This window comes from Labrus bergylta, chromosome 9, assembly GCF_963930695.1.
Source record: "Labrus bergylta chromosome 9, fLabBer1.1, whole genome shotgun sequence".
Lineage (NCBI taxonomy): Eukaryota > Metazoa > Chordata > Actinopteri > Labriformes > Labridae > Labrus > Labrus bergylta.
In genome coordinates, this window is record NC_089203.1 from 18,667,818 (window position 1) to 18,686,220 (window position 18,403).

An 18,403-nucleotide genomic window follows, 5' to 3' on the forward strand; every position below is an offset into this window, starting at 1 on the left:
TCAAAAGTAAGCTTTAAAAGTACTCAAACGTAAGCCTCTAAAGCAAGACAGAGAGCATGATGCAAAATCCACTAAAGGGTATTGACATATTCACATCCTTTTCATAAACAGTTTATTGATTTGAGTAGGAATCATTCAAAACTTGATATTGACTTGATGATGTATTTACATTTTTCTCAAGTGTACTTAAACACAAACCATGCCTTACAAAAATAAGATTTCAATTGATGAGGAAATTAGCTGTAAAATCTAAGAGTTAAATCAGTCTCAATTCCACTTGAGGTTTATTAATAAACTCTATGGGGGGTATTCATTGTCCCTTGGGGGACAGAAATTATCCACCTCTGTAGGCCAATTCCTACTTCTGATTATAGTGTGAAACAGGTAGCACCTTGGGGAGTTATTGTTTTGCCACCTATATATCTTAGTGTTGTGAAAAAGCAAAAGAACATTGAGAACTAGGAAAAATGAAGGGCTCTTCAGAAATAATTCTGAAAAATGATATGAGGTTCTTTTATTTGACCTTTTTCTAGCGATGTAGGCACACTATAGACTACTTTTAACACCACAATTCCTAACCCAGGGCTTGGTCTTCTGCAAAAACACTTGTAAACTGACATAAGTCCTTTTTGTTCTTTGCCCTAAGAGCCATCCCATTATGTGAGGATCCCATAAAGAGGCATCTGATTAAATCACTTGTTGTTACTAAGGAGATGTGTGGGACTGGCTCTGATGCTATGGGTTGTAATGGTTACATGGACAATCAGGTGTGAAGGAAATAAAAGGAGGACATTTATTGCAGAATGTTTCAATGTTGATATAGGCTACATAGGTAATTGGACTCTTGTTACATTTTGCTTTTAACAAATAGCCTATTTAAAACCCTATGTTCCAATGTGTTTAACCTGATGTTCTGTGGCGTTTTTTTTTTCTACTTAGGCTATATCCTCGAAAAGCCTATGGGAGTAGGGGAATAAATTACTGGTTCTAGCTTTCCATACCAGCATATAGGCTGTTGAACGTGTCAGACAGAATCATGTCGGGCACTTGCGCACTCATAACAGAAAGGGTAAAAAAAAAAAAAAAAAAAACGGATGGGAGGGGGTCGATGACAAGCTACAGCGAGGGGGAGATCTCAGTGCAGGTGTCCTTGGTTTTTCATTTTTTCTGACACCTCGGGAGACAAGAGCCGACCGTAAGTAGCCTAAAACTGTTGACGAGGACCCAAAGCTGATAAAAGAGGCTGCTAATAAATGTCTAGTAGGCTATGCCATGAAATCCGTAAAGAGCAGAGAGGGAGAGATATGCTCGTCTGGATGAGAGACCCCCGCTGGGTGAAGACACGCAGCGTATGTTAGCTGAGCCGTGAAAGCTCGCTGCTGCCATTGAATGGAGACTGAGGCTGATACGGGAGAGAAAACGATGGGAAGCGAGCACAGCAGCAGAATGAGCATCATCTCCGAGAATCAAACATCGCTTCACTGATCATTTCAAGGTATTATAAATCATTTGCAGATTAGGAAACCGCGGTGTTTGCCACGGTCTGGATATTGTCAGTCGATGATGACGAAGGCTTGAACGGTGGCATTTGTTGTCGCCAGACAAATTCCATTTTTTTTTCACTCTGCAGATGTGGGCTGAGAGAAGAATAAGGCCTGGATCGGTGGGGTAATAACTGAAAATCGATGAATGGAAAATCCGTCATGGTCACCAACAGTTTTACAGGTTACCCATGGATGAATCCACAGAAATGTATTCCCGGTGGTGGTCTGTGTTAGGTGAGGCTGCATTGTGAGCAATTTGAGACCATGCTCATATTTGCACCTAAGATACATTGAAAGACAATTTACATCAGCTCAAGCAAATACAAACCTGAGCTGTTTTTGCCTTCCTTTACTATGAAGATGGGACCAACCTGGTTTATGGTAAACACTTGATTTGAGACCACACATGCACAATTACTGGAGAAACAATGCCAGGTTCTCAGGTGTTCGGTGTGGGCACTAATATCACTGATGTACACTGGCAGTCTGGCTTCACCAGCTCCAGTCAAGACCCAGTCTGGTCCTCCACTGCCAACAGTGTGGTCAAGATGTTGCTCATATCACTCATAGTGTGTGTGTCCCTGTTTGGCAACGTGGTGGTCTTACTGGTGTTCCAGAGGAAGCCTCAGCTCCTTCACGTGGCCAACCGCTTCGTCCTCAACCTTCTCCTGGCCGACCTTCTCCAGACAGTGTTAGTCATGCCCTTTGCCATAGCAGCCACCGTGCCGGGCGTGTGGCCCCTGGATGCCAGACTGTGCCAAGCTCTCGTGGTGCTCATGCACCTTTTCGCGTTTGCTGGCGTCAACACCATTATAGTTGTCTCTGTGGATCGCTACCTGGCCATCATCCACCCTCTGTCCTATCCCACCCGAATGACCCCTCACCTGGGCACCAACCTGATCATCTGCACCTGGGTGCTTAGCTTCCTGCAAAGCACACCACCCCTCTTCGGCTGGGGGGCCATCGACTTTGACCGTCACCACAACGTGTGCTCCGTGGTGTGGTCCTCCAGTCTGTCGTACTCTGCAGTGGTGTCCACCTTCTCCTTCTGGCTGCCTGTGTTCATCATGCTTGGATGTTACTGGATGGTATTCAGGGCAGCTCGGAGGCAAAACGCGCTTGTGCACCCCGTACAGACGCAGTCCTACTCCCAGCCCTGCCCGCAGGACTTCCAAGCAACTAGCAGCCCACAGGCACAGCGCCAGCCACAGCAGGCCAGTTCACCTGATGGCCCTTATTCAGCAAGGGGGTACCCTGTTCGAGTTAGACAGAGACGCTTCCACTACCACTGCAAGGCAGCTCGGGTGGTTTTCGTGATCATGGCATCATATATCCTCAGCATGGGGCCTTACAGCATACTGAATACAATATCTATGAGTGCCAGGGCAGCTGTACCCCCCTGGCTTTCCTCCCTTGCCCTTGTTCTCTTCTTCTTGCAGTGCTGCCTCCACCCGTACATTTACGGTTACATGCACCGCAGTGTCAGGAAAGAATTCCTGGCTTTGCTCTGCGGGATGTTCTGCAAACAGGGTCGTCCCAGACAGAGCTCTGCTGGGGAAAGCTGCTTCACTACGACAGAGGGACGCTTACGGGTCAACTCTCACCTGCCCAGCCTCACCGCTCGAGTCTTACCTTTACGGACTTGGGAAGAGTGCACAACGTCGTCCTCTCCAACCTGGAGGAAATCTAGGGACAGCCGTAAAGAGACGATCTCTACCAGCATCAGCTCTGAGAGGGAGCTCACAGTCCACAGCAAACAAAGCACTTAGACTGCCTTGAGTATTCATCAGATAGTTCTCATTCACTCTTACTTGAAGATCTTTTCATACAGTGGTTACAAATAAGCGAATAGCCTTCCTGACGCCAGGGTTTTTTCATTCAAAGGATCCTGTCATTGGGAGCAGTGGTATTATTAACATTTCAAAGTACATTTGAGTGAATGAAAAAGATAAACTCCTATGAGCTCTTTAAAAAAAATGGACCATTAATTGATCAGTTTTGAATGTATAATTCACTGGCAGTATTTTTACTTGGTGAGACTTAACATGAGACTTGTAAATACTGTTATACATACATACACGTGTTACTATCACATGTCAGAAATGCAGAATGGGTGACGCTGCTTGCCTCTACAAACAAGCATTACTGCTTTAAAGCTCCTGTGAAGGGTTTTAAACTAATTATGAAACAGGCGGGAATAAATACTGATATCTCTTGATGATTTACAAATGCAAACAAGACCATCAGCTATGAGGATTAATTATTTATATGTTCTTTTTTTGAATGCCCAAAAAGCGAATGCCATGGGGTAGTGGTCGCTCAAGTCAATTGAGAGCAAGTTGAAGGAGGGATGTCTTTTTTCAGCAAATATTCACAATGAGTGATACATTTTACTGTGAAAAGAGGGCAGGATAAAAACACACACACACAACTTACTCATGTAGAGGACAACATCAACAAAGATGTACAAAGATGTACCGCTTTAAAATCCACACAAACCAAAGGTTCCTCACATAAATGGATGCCAGTATTGTTTTAATAGTTATTACAGAAAATGGGCATTTAAATCAACCTATACTTAAGAAAGTAAATTCCGAAAGCACCTTTACACCAATCTGGTCTAAAAAAAGTGGTTGGTGTTCTTATTACTTTGTTTTAATTACAGGCCATAGGCGTCCTGATGAAGCACTTAATTGCAGTATCTGCACAACTACTCTTAATCCTTTAAAGTTTTTTGTAATGTGTTGTATCTGTGATCCTGCATGAGGGGCACAGGATAGACTGTCCTTGAGTTAGTTTGTCTGCAACTAATGAACTCAGGTTATGCTTTTGGCTTCATTTGTAGAGCCCATCATTGCTCAGCTTGTTGAGTGAGTGGACATGTATATTTTTGTGTTCCTGTCAAAGTATCTGTCTTAAAGCGCCTTTTGAGTATATGACTAGACAAGTGATATATTGTGATTGTAAGTGACAGAACACACACACGTTAGTTGGTGACTCCCTCTTCCTGACGGGATACCCTAGCCTCTATGTTTCCTTTCAACTCTTAAACAAGGTGCATTTTAAAATGTGCCACTCTGTATTTGGACGGTGTTTTCACTGCATTTGTGATGTCAGCCTATCACGGAGCAATCACAGTGTTTTTATTGAAAATATACAGAACATGGAGAGCAAGGTATGACAACAACTGAACTGTGGCGAGTCATGTTATTTATAGTAGGCTGCATGCCACACAATCTTATGTAACAGACATCTGAATACATGTAGATTTGTAAAGATACCTCCTAATACAGTACCTGTCTGTTTAGAGCCACACCGAGAGTGGGTTCTTATGTAATTTCTTTCATGCTTGCAGTGACTCATCTCACAGAGAGGCATTAGGTTTATTTGGTAGATGTGTTGCAAAAAGATGTCAAGTGCAGCACAACATTATGTGCATTATTCCCTGAAGTGTTTCTACACCTTTTGTCATGTTTTTGTAGCGTTTTAGGAAAAAGAAGAGTAAAATATTCAGCAGATCAAGTGTTGCTCCCAGTGTGTAACTGTTTTTGTTTTTTTAATTATCTGACTGTGATATCTTTCTGGGAAACATTTAACAAAACCTGCCAGACTAGACTCTTTTTGAGCCTTGGTTTATTTAAAAAAGCCCCCTAGAGATATCCACGATGCTACAGTATCATCAATGACAATCAAACTTGAACAATGAGTTTTGCGCTGTAAAGGGAAAAGGGTCAAAGTACAGTTTGTAAAGAAGTGTATCATGTTAGAAGAGAAAGTAATGTTTTAAAGTGCTTTTAAATGACATATTTTTGGCATTCCTATTGTGATTTTGTATTATTTCTGATTTCATTATCTTAAATTAAAGTTGTCTGTTGTTTAATAAAAGTGAATAAATTGCAATATGTGTGTTTTTGCTTGCCCTTGTCTACAAATCAGTGTCTTTAAAAATAACAAGCAGGATCGATAATCAAATTAACTTGCAGCAAGTATTCAGTTTTTTGCATTTTACACCAAGCAGAGCGACACTCTGTGTAAGCATGCAGGGGAGACTAGTAAGAAATGAGAGAAGGAAATTCCAGAAATCAAAACAATATTTAATTAATTAATTGAATGAGAACTAACTTTGATGATGTTGAGCCAAAGAGATTTTCATTCAAGTCAAGTATAAAGTATTTGAGTAATCAGCTGATATAATGAAAAATTGCTTATGTAAAAAGTATTTAAAACAATGTGTGTGGTTGCAAGAGGAAGAAAAGAATGAAAAACAGGAAGGAAGGACTGTTTCATTCTTACAATTACTGTCTCCTCTTAGTATACTCTCTGCAAGTCAAAATTCAGGTCAGGATTTGAATGTGACTGCTCTTATAGGAGAATAATGAGCATGCCATTGTGTTGATAGTAGTAATGAAAACAACAGTGAAACTGAATCATATTTTTTCTCCTTTCATAATCACTCTGTGAATGTCATATTAATTGCAATTGACTTTCAGATGTTTGTTGTTATATCCTCTTACTCTGCATTTGCCAACTTGTTTATGGTGTTCCAACAGCGGCCAGCAGGTGGCAGGATTTGTTTTCCTATGTAAAGGGTCATGACAATTTTTTTTTTAGATAAGCAGCAGTAATCATGACCTGGCTGAAGGGCATGTACGTATATGCTAAAGAGTGAACAACTGAAGATTTAAATGCAAATATGGTGTCAGTCAAGTCAATGATGTACATATGGAATATTGATGTAATGAGGTTTGGGGTGTTGTGAAGAAAATCAGAACAAAGACAAATAAGTGATGGCTGGGATGAGTCCAAGAGGAATAAAAGAGAGCAACCCTCAGGTTAATATAAATGAGGTTGAGCTCATGTCCTAAGAGCTCAAGGCCCAGATGCTCAGCAACTGGCAGCAGAAATCATGTTCAAGAGGAGAAACACAGACAGGTTAACTAAGCCTGCAAAGGGGAAAAAGGCAGAGACCACCACACAGAAAAAAATGTGACATGCAGTTTTTGACATAGTCATAGAGTATACTCAGTTAATTATATCTGTTATAATGCATTTTTGAAATCTGAAATATCTTGTATTGGAAAAAAAAACCACCAGCTGGGGATATAGTATTTTGGCTTCTTGACTTTATTTGCTTTAGTCATTCATCCTGGTTTGCTGGTGAGATGAGAGCCAGACTTGAAAGGGACATTCCTTTTTCAAAGGTTCATTTTTGGGCGTTTTTGCCTTTATTTAGAGATAGGACAGAGGATATAGTCCGTAATTGAGGAGAAAGAGGATGACATACAGGAAAGGAGCCACAGGTCGGATTCAAACCCGGGCCACCCGCTTGGAGACTTTAGCCTCTGTACGTCGGGTACTGGATATTACCACTAGGCTACCGGCACCAGAAAGGGACAGTCCTGCGGGCACATCTCTCTGTTGCACCCATTTCCAGGAATTTCAAATTCTGTTGATGAATGTACTGTAGTTAGAGTCTGTGTGGCAGGAGGTTCTTGTCTGCTCTGTCATAATAGAGAAATTCAGCCCTGAACCATTAAACAGAGAAGGTAAATATGCGTTGTACTTGGTGCTGAAAGATTGTCTCTGTCAGAAGGGATTTACTTCATCTTAAGTTTGACTTAATTTACGAGTAACAAACTATGGAATAGTTGTGTTCAATGATTTTTGATATATTGGGTGCAAACAGTGGAAGCTTTTTATTCTTGAAGATAGTGTATGTAGTAGTGTGACTTTTGTCACCAGTGTTGCAGTGTTACTGTCCACTGTAGTACTGAATCATGGTGTGATGTCATATGTGTGTGTTGGGTTAATATAGCCGTGAAGTATTTATGTGAATGTTATGTGACATGTGTTGGTCATGTGGCCTGCCAGGGTAGCACCAGTAAGTGATCGGAATTGGTTCAACCTAATCGATCTGTTGACTCTGTCACTGTTGGAGTCTCCTACTCTTTTGGATTTTTCTTCACAACAGGAAGATTGAGGAGTCCATCATTGTGGAAATAATTGAGGATAATGTAAGTGAATCTGAATCTGAAATTTATTTCATGCTAAATGATCTATAGGTGCTAGCATTTTGGTTCCTTTAAAACTAACATGAATTGTAAAAAGAAGTTGGCATGAATAATAGTAATTATTAAAAGTAACTTTTTCACCTGAACAAATTAAGAAAAAAAGAAAAACCTCCATCAGGGTGACATTAAATAGAATAGCAGCGTGTAAATGTGTATGAATGGATTAGTTAACACTGATGATAAATAGGATCCTCTGCCATCTGTGTGTGAATGGATGTGAATGAGTCGGTGTGACCTGCGGTGTAAAAGCAGACAAATCCTTGAGCAGGGATCTACAAAACATTGGATCTGTTGATCAGGACACACTCATTGATGTTCTTCACGTGAATGCCATCAGTTGCGAACTTAAGAAAATATCTCAACATTTTTGACACAGTTACGTCACAAAGCCATCAAACAAATATATACATTATAGTGTGTGAAAGACATCCTGAAGTTTCAAATCTCTGTTAATGCAGCTTAGACATGTGGGGCCAGACACCTGAAGAGATATGTTTAGTAGCTGGATGAGAATAGCTTACAGCCCTTCCATTGTTTCTGTACTGGGGCCGAGCTCCTGCTCTTTTGGGCTTTTTCAATTGTGTTCGGATTTTTTGTTGGACATTGTTTTGTGAGTTGGATTTTTGGTCATACTGTAAGAGTAAGCTTTCTATTTTTCTCCCTTGTTGTTTATTTAAATATTTTTCTTTGCTGCACTTGGGTCCTTCTCTTTGTGTTTTTTTTTTTACTTACTGTGATAAAATTTGCAAACATAGGCTTACATCCTGGAGCAGGCTTAACAGAACGGGCTAATGTATAAGTATATATGTCTTATTTATTATATTTTAAACACTGACACACTAAAAAAGTAAAAGGGAAAGTTTGAAATGTATTTTTAAAAACTATATCTTTCTCTTGTGATATTGATTTGTTGAATTTTAGTTCATAGGCTACGCAAGTCAGGGACAATTCATTAGAACCATTTAAAAAATTGTTTTACATGACGTGAAATTTCAAAAATAAATTGTTGGTTATAATTATTTTTTCAAGACACTTATAGGCCTAATGTACAAACAAGAATTCTGACATTATGTCAATTAACAGAAGTATATCAAACAACCAAAGGGGCACAAATAAAAGCAAATTTAACTTCAAAAGGAGAGGAATGAGCTTGGTTTGTTTTAAAATAATATAAGGGAAATAACAGTAAATAATATCATTTTAAGACGTTATTTTTTTCTCCTTTGATAAAGTGATCTTTCACATATTAATTGCAAATGACTTTGCATTGGTTATTATTGCCGCTCTGTACTCTGTAATTGACAGTTCCTGTTGAAAGGTATAATATGCAACCTTCAAAGTAGTCGTCCAGTAGCAATGGTCTTTCACACAACAATAAACGTGTTGTTTTTTTTTGCAGTACCTTCTCTGTTCTCTGCTTCAAAAAAACCCTGGCACAATCATAGGAAGTGTAAATATCATGAAACAGACAGCACCATCTGCTGGGCAAATGCGAGAACAACAAATATTAGTCTGAACTATACTAAACATAATGATATGTGTAGGACTACGTTCATCTTATTGATTACATTTAACATTCTAAATAAACCAAACGAAGACTAAGTTTCAGCATATTAAACACATTAACATGTAAAAATATTCCTCCTAAGTTCCAGTGTTTTTTTAAGGCTCATTTTGTATATGCCTTATTTCATTGACACTTCATCTACACTATGTTGAATCCTTTTATTTTAAATGTTAAATTGCTCTGCATTTCATGAGACGGACTTCAAATCATCTGTCACAATCAAGTCAATGTTATTTCAGATCTTCCTTTACTTTGATTAACGGACATGTTGATAATTATCTGAAACGATCCAGTATCACCATCATCAGATTAAACGATGAAATTAGAGCGTGTTTATTGTTGATTGTGTTTTTGGACTTTCACTTCTGATCATCTTCTGCTCTGATCATTGTCTGAGTTGACCAAATTCTCAAAGGAAAATCGGAGTGTTTATGAAAGATAGTGTGCACAAATTTGCAAATAAAAAAAATGTTGCTTTGTAAATGTTACCAGTCTTACTTTCATTTTTTTCCAGTGTAATGTCTATTTATGTTGTAATGTCACATCAAGTTTGAATAAAGTTTAACTTTTTTTTATTGGCAGTTGGGACAAAGACCTGATGAGCAGGTTGACTTGCATCATATTAATTGAGGGAAAGAGCAACCAATCAGAACAGTGACAGGGCTGATGTCTCAATCAGCGAATCTCAACAGTGCACATGTACCTGACCAGTTTATTCATGAAAGAAGCTTACTATGATCCCTACTGTTGTAAAAACAAAATCAAGCAAGTCACTGAAAAATGATCCTTCATATACAACACACTGTAACATAATCTTGTATGATACAGTAGTGCTTATTTCTATACAAGCTTAAATGTAGCGAGCCGTCAAATACAAAACGATGGACATGTTATCATAGCAAAGTCAGTGTTTTATAGAATGTCTGACCTACAAACAGGCTGTTAATGAAGGACTCATTGCCTCATGTTTGCCTTAAAAAAAAAGAAAGAAAACTACAGAAGGATTCATTATGGTGACAATCTTTAAGTAGCATTCTCTCGCTCACTCTCTATACAGTATTATGTACACACATTTTTTTTTTCATCATCAGTACATGTAATGAAAAACAAAACATTAAGCCATAAGGGAATAGAAAAGCAAAATACAGAACATTTTACTGCCTTTAGAAAATTTAAATAAAAACATTTCACCGCTTCTTGTTAACCCCACCCAAACAAACTAGAACAGCTAGACCATTGGAACCCACACTGATTTTCAAGGAGCCACTCAAAAATATTACTGCTCGACAGTGAACACAAAATTATATATACTTTTTAAAAGAAAACGGCAACATAAGTTTAAAGCACAAAAGAGGACGGGCTCTGCTCTTCAGGTCTTTTCTATGATAAGTGATGGTTTCAGTTCAGGTCCACTTGGACCACTTAATCACACAGCCAGCTCTGAGGGCGACCGGTACTGCGTCAGCAAGGCTTCAGTCTCTCCCTTGGTCCTCTAGTCCACCTTGACCACACTGTAGATCTTATTTACAAACCAGAAGCAGGCGAAGAAGCCGATTGTACCTGAGAAGAAAAGACAGGTGAGAGGACTGGTTTGAAAAATAATGTTGTTATAATTAATTATAACATCATAACTCCTGCGATCACATTGGACAACTTAAAAAATCGATGTGGGAATAACGGCCTTTGGAAATCTGTTTTAGGCACAGCCGAGTAAAGCACAAATAAAAAGAAAAACCACAAGGTGCAAACACTTTCTCAGAGAGCACAGACACAAAAAAAAATTCTAAGTGTGAAACTGTAAAGCCTGTAAACTTTAACTCAACTTATAACTTTAAAAAAAATTGGTAAAAGAAATCTTCACAAAAAAGCAGACACTTCATCACCAGCACTTCAGTTTGTCAGAGAGAGAGAACATTTCCCCTCATATCTAGAAGCCAGATTGGTCAAAATCCAGCATACATTTCATGCAAGTATAAAAAGTCCTATCTGACTGCTCAGTGGGGGGCCAATCCAGAAATAAGTTGTCATCAAAGTTTGGAAGAGGTGAAAAAAAAAAACAGACAAGGAAATACGCATTTTAAAATGTGGAATGAGAGAGCTTAGGATTATATAGATCCAAACTAGAAGCAAGGAGGGAAAGTGATCGTCTTTTCCTTGAATGCGTGGATTATTTCTAAGTGATAATCTTTTGACATCTCTTCCCCTTGCTACTTGCAGCTCTGTCTGAAGATAGTGTCAAGCAGGGCTACAGGCTAACTGTTATCTGGATTTATGACGGTACAACAGCAGAAAAAAAGTGCCACGATCATCCAGTATCATGGAGAGCGCTATAATTCTGGGCGACATTAAAGCCTAGGCTGATAATCAGGCCGTGCACGAGGTCCTTTTTCTGAACTAACACACAGCCCTAAGTATTATATGAGTGGGTGTGGGCAAGAGAGCTGGACAGGGCTGGAGAGTGCCGTTACCATGTCAACATGTGTCAATTGCTGTCCCTTTGTACATGGAGAAAAAAGCAGCCGTGATGTTCTGTTCATGTGTGTGTAGATGTGTACAAACATCAGCACAAGCTCATTCATTTTAATATGCCTGCAGTGCAATTATAGCTGGATGAATGTAGGTATCATCCGTGACACTACGTGATTGTGTTGCCTGTATCTACAGTATAAAAAAGAAATACCTGATAATACTAGATTCTGGTTTGTCAAACAGTAAACATTGACCAAGAGCCGTCTGCAAAAGTGAATCTGACCAGGAGGGACTTTGAACATCTGAGGTTAATTTTCCTCAGTGTCTCTGTTTAATATTAAACAACTTGGCGGTTCAACCCTTGCATATCAATGCTCTTTTACACAATACTGCACAGTGTGTCTGTACTATCTGTTACCAAATACAAAGGAAACGCTTTATCTTTGACAAATAAAACACCCTGCAAAACAGTTTGGACAACTTCCTGGTTTTTATATAGCCAGACCAGGATAAAGGTCCTGAATCTTAGCAGGAGAGCCTAGCTGATGGAGGGAGCGGTTCCTAACAAATAGTGCGCAAAGTAAACACAGCTAATGTCATTTGTTTTAACACACACTGCACACCCTTTTCTACTTACACACAGTTAACTGTAACCGACTATATCAAGATTTGTTTTTACAAAACTCAGCCCAACAATAAAAGCCACCGATAACAGGTGTTATTGCTTTGTAACAAAACAAGCAGGAAGTTGAAGTTTAACTCAAAGGCTCACCTGTGAAGAGGAAGAAGATAAGGACCATAATCGAAGTGTATCCAAAGTAGAGGATGGTGCTGGCAGCTCCAATGATTTGTAGCTTGGAGAAGAAGTAATGCACAGCATAGATAAACAGATAGACTGCTGTGAAGCCACTGGTCAGGAAGGAGCGCCACCACCAATGGTAGTCCTGGACACACACAGTATGACAGACATCAGTGTGACATGTTCAATATATATTTGGAAGCAAGATTTTCGTGGCTGGTACTTAAGATGATTTGTCGTTTTAATAAGGATTATTTACATGATAATAATAGTATGTGCTGTGAAAACAGGTTTTTTTAATTTGTCAAAGTGTGAATGCATTGGGGCGGGTACCTCAGCACAGAGGTGGAAGTAGCAGAGTAGAATTGTGGCCTCAGAGCAGGTGATGAGTAGAATGATGAAAACCAGGAACAGGAATCCAAACATGTAGTACATTTGATGAGACCTAAAACATAAAAGGCAAACAGGATAAAGAGCTGGCCTTACCCTTGAGGCTGCAAGTCGCTACAAAAGACAATGGCAGACACAAACTGGACGGCCCGCATTCCTGGCTTCTTACCAAATGCTATTGAGGATGAAGAAAAGCTGAATGAAGATGCAACCAAACGGCAGGATGCCACCCATTACAATGCCAGGAATGGGCTTTGTAAAAAATGACTGCTCGGGAATTTGACGAGGGATTTGGTTTGTTCGCACAGGTTGCTCAATAGCCTGCACAGGATCAGAACAGGAGAGTGATTTTAAACTCGTGAACAGACACACATCAAGTCAACAATCAAATGTTTCAAGCTAGAAAAAATTTAAATTAACAAAAAAAAAGGAGGTCTAGCTCACAGCCTTCTTGAATCCAAAGTAGGCACCGACAAAGGTGAGGGGCACTGAGATTCCAAACCACAGAGCCAAAATGGCCACCAGAGTGCCAAAGGGGATTGCTGCTGAGGACCCTTCCACCCAAAGGATCAGGTTCATCAGGAAGAAGTCCGCAAACACAATTCTATGGAAAGGAGGTGGACAAAGGGTTATGAGGCAGGGGAAGATATTTTGTTCTCCGTGAACAAAAAAGGTGCCAAAGGCAAAGTAGCTAGCAACAGCAGAGCAGAAATGTATGATAACGATTGCACTAAATGAAAAAAGCAAAAAAACAAAGCAAATGCAGAGAGTGAAGTTACCCTGGGCACAAGAGCGCCGTCAGCAACACATTCGTCTTCCACTTTTCACCTCCAAAAGCTGAGAACATAAAACAGAGACTGATGAGGCTATCATGATCAGAAAGATCACACAGATGGTGACAGACTCTGTGTTGACTTCGCAGCTCCATTTTCACCGGGTTCTTACTTTTGTAAAGACGAGCAGACACATAACCAGCAGGTGTTCCCAGCAGCACCCAGAGGACCACAGAGCATGTCATGAGAGCCCCTCTGTTGGCAGGAGACAGGAAACCCAGACAGGCCAGGACTGCAGTGGTAAAAAAAAAACAGGCATCAGTACACTCACTCACACCTACTACAACTTCTGCATAGCCCATAATGAAGTCTGTTATACTCGTGTTTTTCAGGTGCACATCATCATTTATTATAAATGTTCACACGGTTTCTGTTTTATTGTTTAATGAACTTGACTTAATAATGTGAAATTAATAATTGGTTTTCAGTTACCAACCAGGAGGGAGCCATTAAGTGCAATTATAACATTATATAAATTGCTCTAACAGTTTTGTGTGCGAAGAAAATGAGATGTGATTGAGTTCAATGCAAAAGAGGGTTAATAATAGGTGTTAATGAGAATCACACTCTAATGTGAAGGCGTACTCACAGAGAGTGATGAAGGTCATGATGAAGATCTGCGTGCCCTGTCCGAGGAATACAGACAGCAACATGCCTTTCCTTGGGGGACGGAAAACATCCCCGTGCACCTGCTTCCACCCCGACTCCTCCTGTGCATCCTCCTGGTGTGGAGGCAGACAGCCATGTGTCAACAGCCACAATCAAGGAAACACTTCATATACAAGCTATGAAAGTGAAAGGTTAACCAACCACCAAGTCGTGAATATTATCTCCCTGTTAGACATGTGCAAGAGCAAAGCTAAACAAAATGAAGAATGAGCCGAGTGAACCAAAAAGTTTCAGAAATGGTTATAAAAACTCCTCAAAGTATGAGAAAAGTCTTTAAACTTGCACATTAAAATCACAAACAGATAAATACTACAAGGACCACACCACATTTTACATACTGTTCCAATGTGCCTGCTTGCGGCAATCACACACCCAAACACCTGATTTTAAAACCGCAGCATATTTTGTTCAAAACAGCTTTGGACAAGCTTACATAGAGAACTGAGGATTTTTCCTTGGACGAGGGAAGCTTTATCAAGTCTGCCTGTGAAGTGTAACAAAATATTGATAACTCTGGGTACTCTGCACGCAGTGTGCTGGGGATATTTCACAGACAAGCATTAGCCATTTAACCTTGATAACATGACAAGTAGATCTGTTATACAGCCAGGTGAAACCCTCAACTTCTAATCTTTTTGAGTAACAATCACATATTTTAATAAACTATAAGGTTTACTGACTACAGAAAATCAAGAAAAAGGTCTTTATTCTAACAATAAATAGCTCCCCGTGTGATGTGGTTTTCATACTTTGAATAGCTTATTTGCATGGTGGCCACATGGTGCCCTGCAGTACACAAGTAACACATCAACTATTGACCGACACATTGTACCATTAAGAGTTCTATCCTTTTTGGTTTATGTACAACAACGGCATCTGAAAGCCTTCCTCACTTGTGCCGGTACATCAGGGCTTCATATGCACACATCAGCTCAAACTGTCAGAGAGCTCAACAATGCCTTTACCTGGTCCACCTGGTTGTATCTGGCAATGTCCTTGTGCAGAGTTCTCAGCATGATCATGGCAACCATGCCAGACAGGAAGAGGACAATGACCAAGGAGTTCATGATGCTGAACAACAAAGACAAAATATCAATTCAAAAAATGTTAACACCCAGGGAATGAAAGGTAGAGAGTGTTAATGTGGTGCACAAAGTGAAGATGATCACCCTACCTAAACCACTGGATGTTGGTGTGAGGCATTGAGACCAGGATGTAGTCCCACCTAGAGGCCCACTTGATATCATTGTTTTCCTGTTAAAGAAGTAAAAGTAGAAAAAAAAAACAGATTTCACACTTCATGTTTTTAGAACATAGTTATTGTTATATATGAACTACATAGAATAAGTTGTTTTATATATTTGGTCACAGAGTTTGGAGGCCTACCTCAAATGTGACAGAGTAGGTATAGACTACAGACACATCACTGTCAAACTCCCCAGGGACCTCCATTGGGTTAACTCCTTCACAGGTCGGGTTCTTTTCATCCGCATGTTTAATACTGTTGATCATAGAAAACACAAAATCAATCAGAATCAGTTCAGAAATTAAATGCAGTTAGTGTTAGCCTTGGATGGTCAATTATTCAACTGCAACATTTTGAGTTTAATAAAAACCTAAATCTATATACGATAGCATCACATCATCCTACTACCAAACACAATTACCTCTTGGGCTCAAGAGTTGCAGCAACTAGCCGAGCCCCTCTCCAGCCTTCTGACGCTCCACTGTGGTAAGTGATCTTGATGTCCACGTGGTTGAACACATAAAATGTGTTCTTCTTGTTGAACTCAGACTGAAAGAACAAATCTGCATGTTATTTACTTGAACTTTTCAGGGGACAATATGTAAACAAACATCTGTAGGTTCAGGGTGTTATTATTTTCTTTATCACTACATGTCAGTTGTCTAATTTTGTACTTGTGTAGCCTGGACCCATTGATTAAAAAAAATAAAGAAATCATGTTTCTGATTAGGTTTTTGACTTTGCTTTAAGTAAACATTCATTATTTACATGAAATATTGTTTCATGGTGACTCCATAAATAATAATGAATACTATTTGAGACTTTGACTGGCCATTAATTGTAAATCAGAGGCTAATTTTCTATTCAATAATGCTTAGCGCTCTATAAAAACTCAAAGTAATAGTTTTTTACTAATCAAACATGATGTAAAAAAAAATGTTATTATTAGGAGGATTAAAACAAAACAAAAGGTTATATAATTCTGAAACACTGGTAATGTGGATCCTGGAAAACAGAATTGGAATCACTTCACAAGCACGTGACCAATTAAGTAGGCCTAATTTCAGGTAAAGTATGCATTCACACACACAGGAATAAACAACTCACATTGATTACACAAGCATCTTTAGCTCTGCCGTCTGTGGTAACAAGGCAGCCAATTGGAAAACCTGGGTTGCAGTATTTCTGTCCGTCTTCCACATCATAGCACCATGTCACTGGCATGTTGTCAATGATCCTAAGAAAAGAAAATTGGGTTTTTTTAATGCCACAAATGTCTTGCTGAATAAAAGGGTGTGCCAGGGTGTGATACCCCCTGCAGTCATTACTTATCTGTGTTTAACTAACCAGTGATGCTGGTAGTTCAACTGCATTCCCATTTTAAGAAAATCCAGTTTGGTGGCATCCTCCTGGTTGCCTTTCTTGTAGGCCTTTGTGCACACTGCCTTGCATTTCACATCTTGTTTGAAGTTAAACTGAGGGTAGACGAGTCAGATTTGATCAGCAAAATACATTTAAACTTGTATGGAGTGTAAAAAAAAAAAAAAAAGCAGTTTAATAAAGGCTATGCAGATTTCTACTGAAACACCCACCTTGTATGGCGAAGACTCAATTCGTTCACCAAACAGCACCTGTCCAAGGTTCTCAGAAGGCCTCTTCTCTTTGACATCTTTGCAAAAGTCAAACCTTAAAATGTACAGAGGATCACACACAATGAGAAGATACTATTGAACTTCAATCTTTTAAAAAAAAAAAGCTAGAATAATCCAGACATGACATTAAATGAATTCAAAAACAGACTAAATGTTACTCACACATCATACTCGTAAGGCAGGACTGACTCCACAGAGTCTAACCGATTGACAAACAGCTCGATCCCTGTCTGAAAAGAAAAGAGGATGAAACAAAAACATTTAGTGTTTCAGTTTGCTTGACAGAATCTGTGTCGCATTGAGTAGTTACTAAGTTCTGCACCATTCATGCAAACAATGTTATTAAATAAAGGACAATGAGTCAATTGCAAGCAAACACTGGTAACACAAGATTTTCAATTATAACTTCTGTGTCTACTTATTAGTTTATAACACTATTAATAGTAAATATTATCATTATTTACAACAGAGTAAACGTACAAGCAATTTAATTACAAGTTAATCGAAACCAACACATCAGTATATATCTATTTCTTTGGAAGTGACAGCAAATGTCAACAAAGATTGGCAAAGCCTGATCAGTGGTACCAGAGCTTCGGCTCCATGTAATAGCCGGGGCCTAAAGAAATACTGCCTGCATAGCAACACAGAGGAAGTAAACACATAGAACTGGGTATGTAAGTGCCTACTTTATCACATTATCCACCCTATAACTAGAATTGTGAGTCTTTTAAGAATCATCATACCTGGCAATCTTCACCACCTTTGCCGTCTTCGCAAAAACTCACTGGGGCTAAACCCGGAAGATAAAACGCCGAGCCGAACGAAAAATACGAGACTAGAGAATAAACCAGGAGAAAACCAAAGTGTATCCGCTTCTTCATTTTCTCCCAGGCAACGGGGTTTTTTTTTGATTATCTTGTTTCGAAAGGAGAGTTGTTCTCCTGGTGGAAATGATTGTTTGCTAGCTGTTAGGCTAAGTCTTCCTGCAGCAGCTGAGCTAACCTGTCTGTGCAAACCAGCATCCGTGACGTCCGGCTATGTCAAGCTATGCGGAAGTCACAAAGCAGTAACCGGAAATGGCATGTTTTACTTTCGAAATAAATACAAATTCTTCATCAGCTTTTAATTATTAACGAGTCAAACATTTAAAACGGGTATAA

At 39.4% G+C, this 18,403-nt stretch overlaps 2 protein-coding genes across 3 annotated transcripts; one reads left to right on the forward strand and one right to left on the reverse strand.

Annotated features, from left to right (window-relative positions):
- Positions 1-1,092: 1,092 nt before the first annotated feature.
- gpr101 (G protein-coupled receptor 101) lies at positions 1,093-5,444 on the forward strand. Its single transcript, XM_065958616.1, has 2 exons — positions 1,093-1,495; positions 1,631-5,444. Exon 2 carries the CDS (start codon positions 1,973-1,975, stop codon positions 3,311-3,313), a length of 1,341 nt encoding a protein of 446 aa, XP_065814688.1. The 5' UTR covers positions 1,093-1,495; positions 1,631-1,972; the 3' UTR covers positions 3,314-5,444.
- Positions 5,445-9,737: 4,293 nt separating this feature from the next.
- tm9sf5 (transmembrane 9 superfamily protein member 5) lies at positions 9,738-18,279 on the reverse strand. Of its 2 annotated transcripts, XM_020635812.3 has the most exons (18): positions 17,987-18,279; positions 17,403-17,470; positions 17,181-17,274; positions 16,936-17,063; positions 16,696-16,825; positions 16,010-16,137; positions 15,729-15,843; positions 15,517-15,596; positions 15,308-15,413; positions 14,776-14,826; positions 14,263-14,395; positions 13,786-13,905; positions 13,620-13,677; positions 13,285-13,444; positions 13,010-13,161; positions 12,784-12,895; positions 12,424-12,595; positions 9,738-10,742 (listed from the first exon to the last, which is right to left on the reverse strand). In XM_020635812.3, the coding sequence occupies exons 1-18, from the start codon at positions 18,122-18,124 to the stop codon at positions 10,675-10,677; spliced, it is 2,013 nt and encodes a 670-aa protein (XP_020491468.1). In that variant the 5' UTR covers positions 18,125-18,279; the 3' UTR covers positions 9,738-10,674. The 2 variants fall into 2 exon arrangements, with proteins under 2 accessions (XP_020491468.1, XP_020491469.1); XM_020635813.3 differs by lacking the exon at positions 14,776-14,826.
- Between the last annotated feature and the right edge of the window lie 124 nt (positions 18,280-18,403).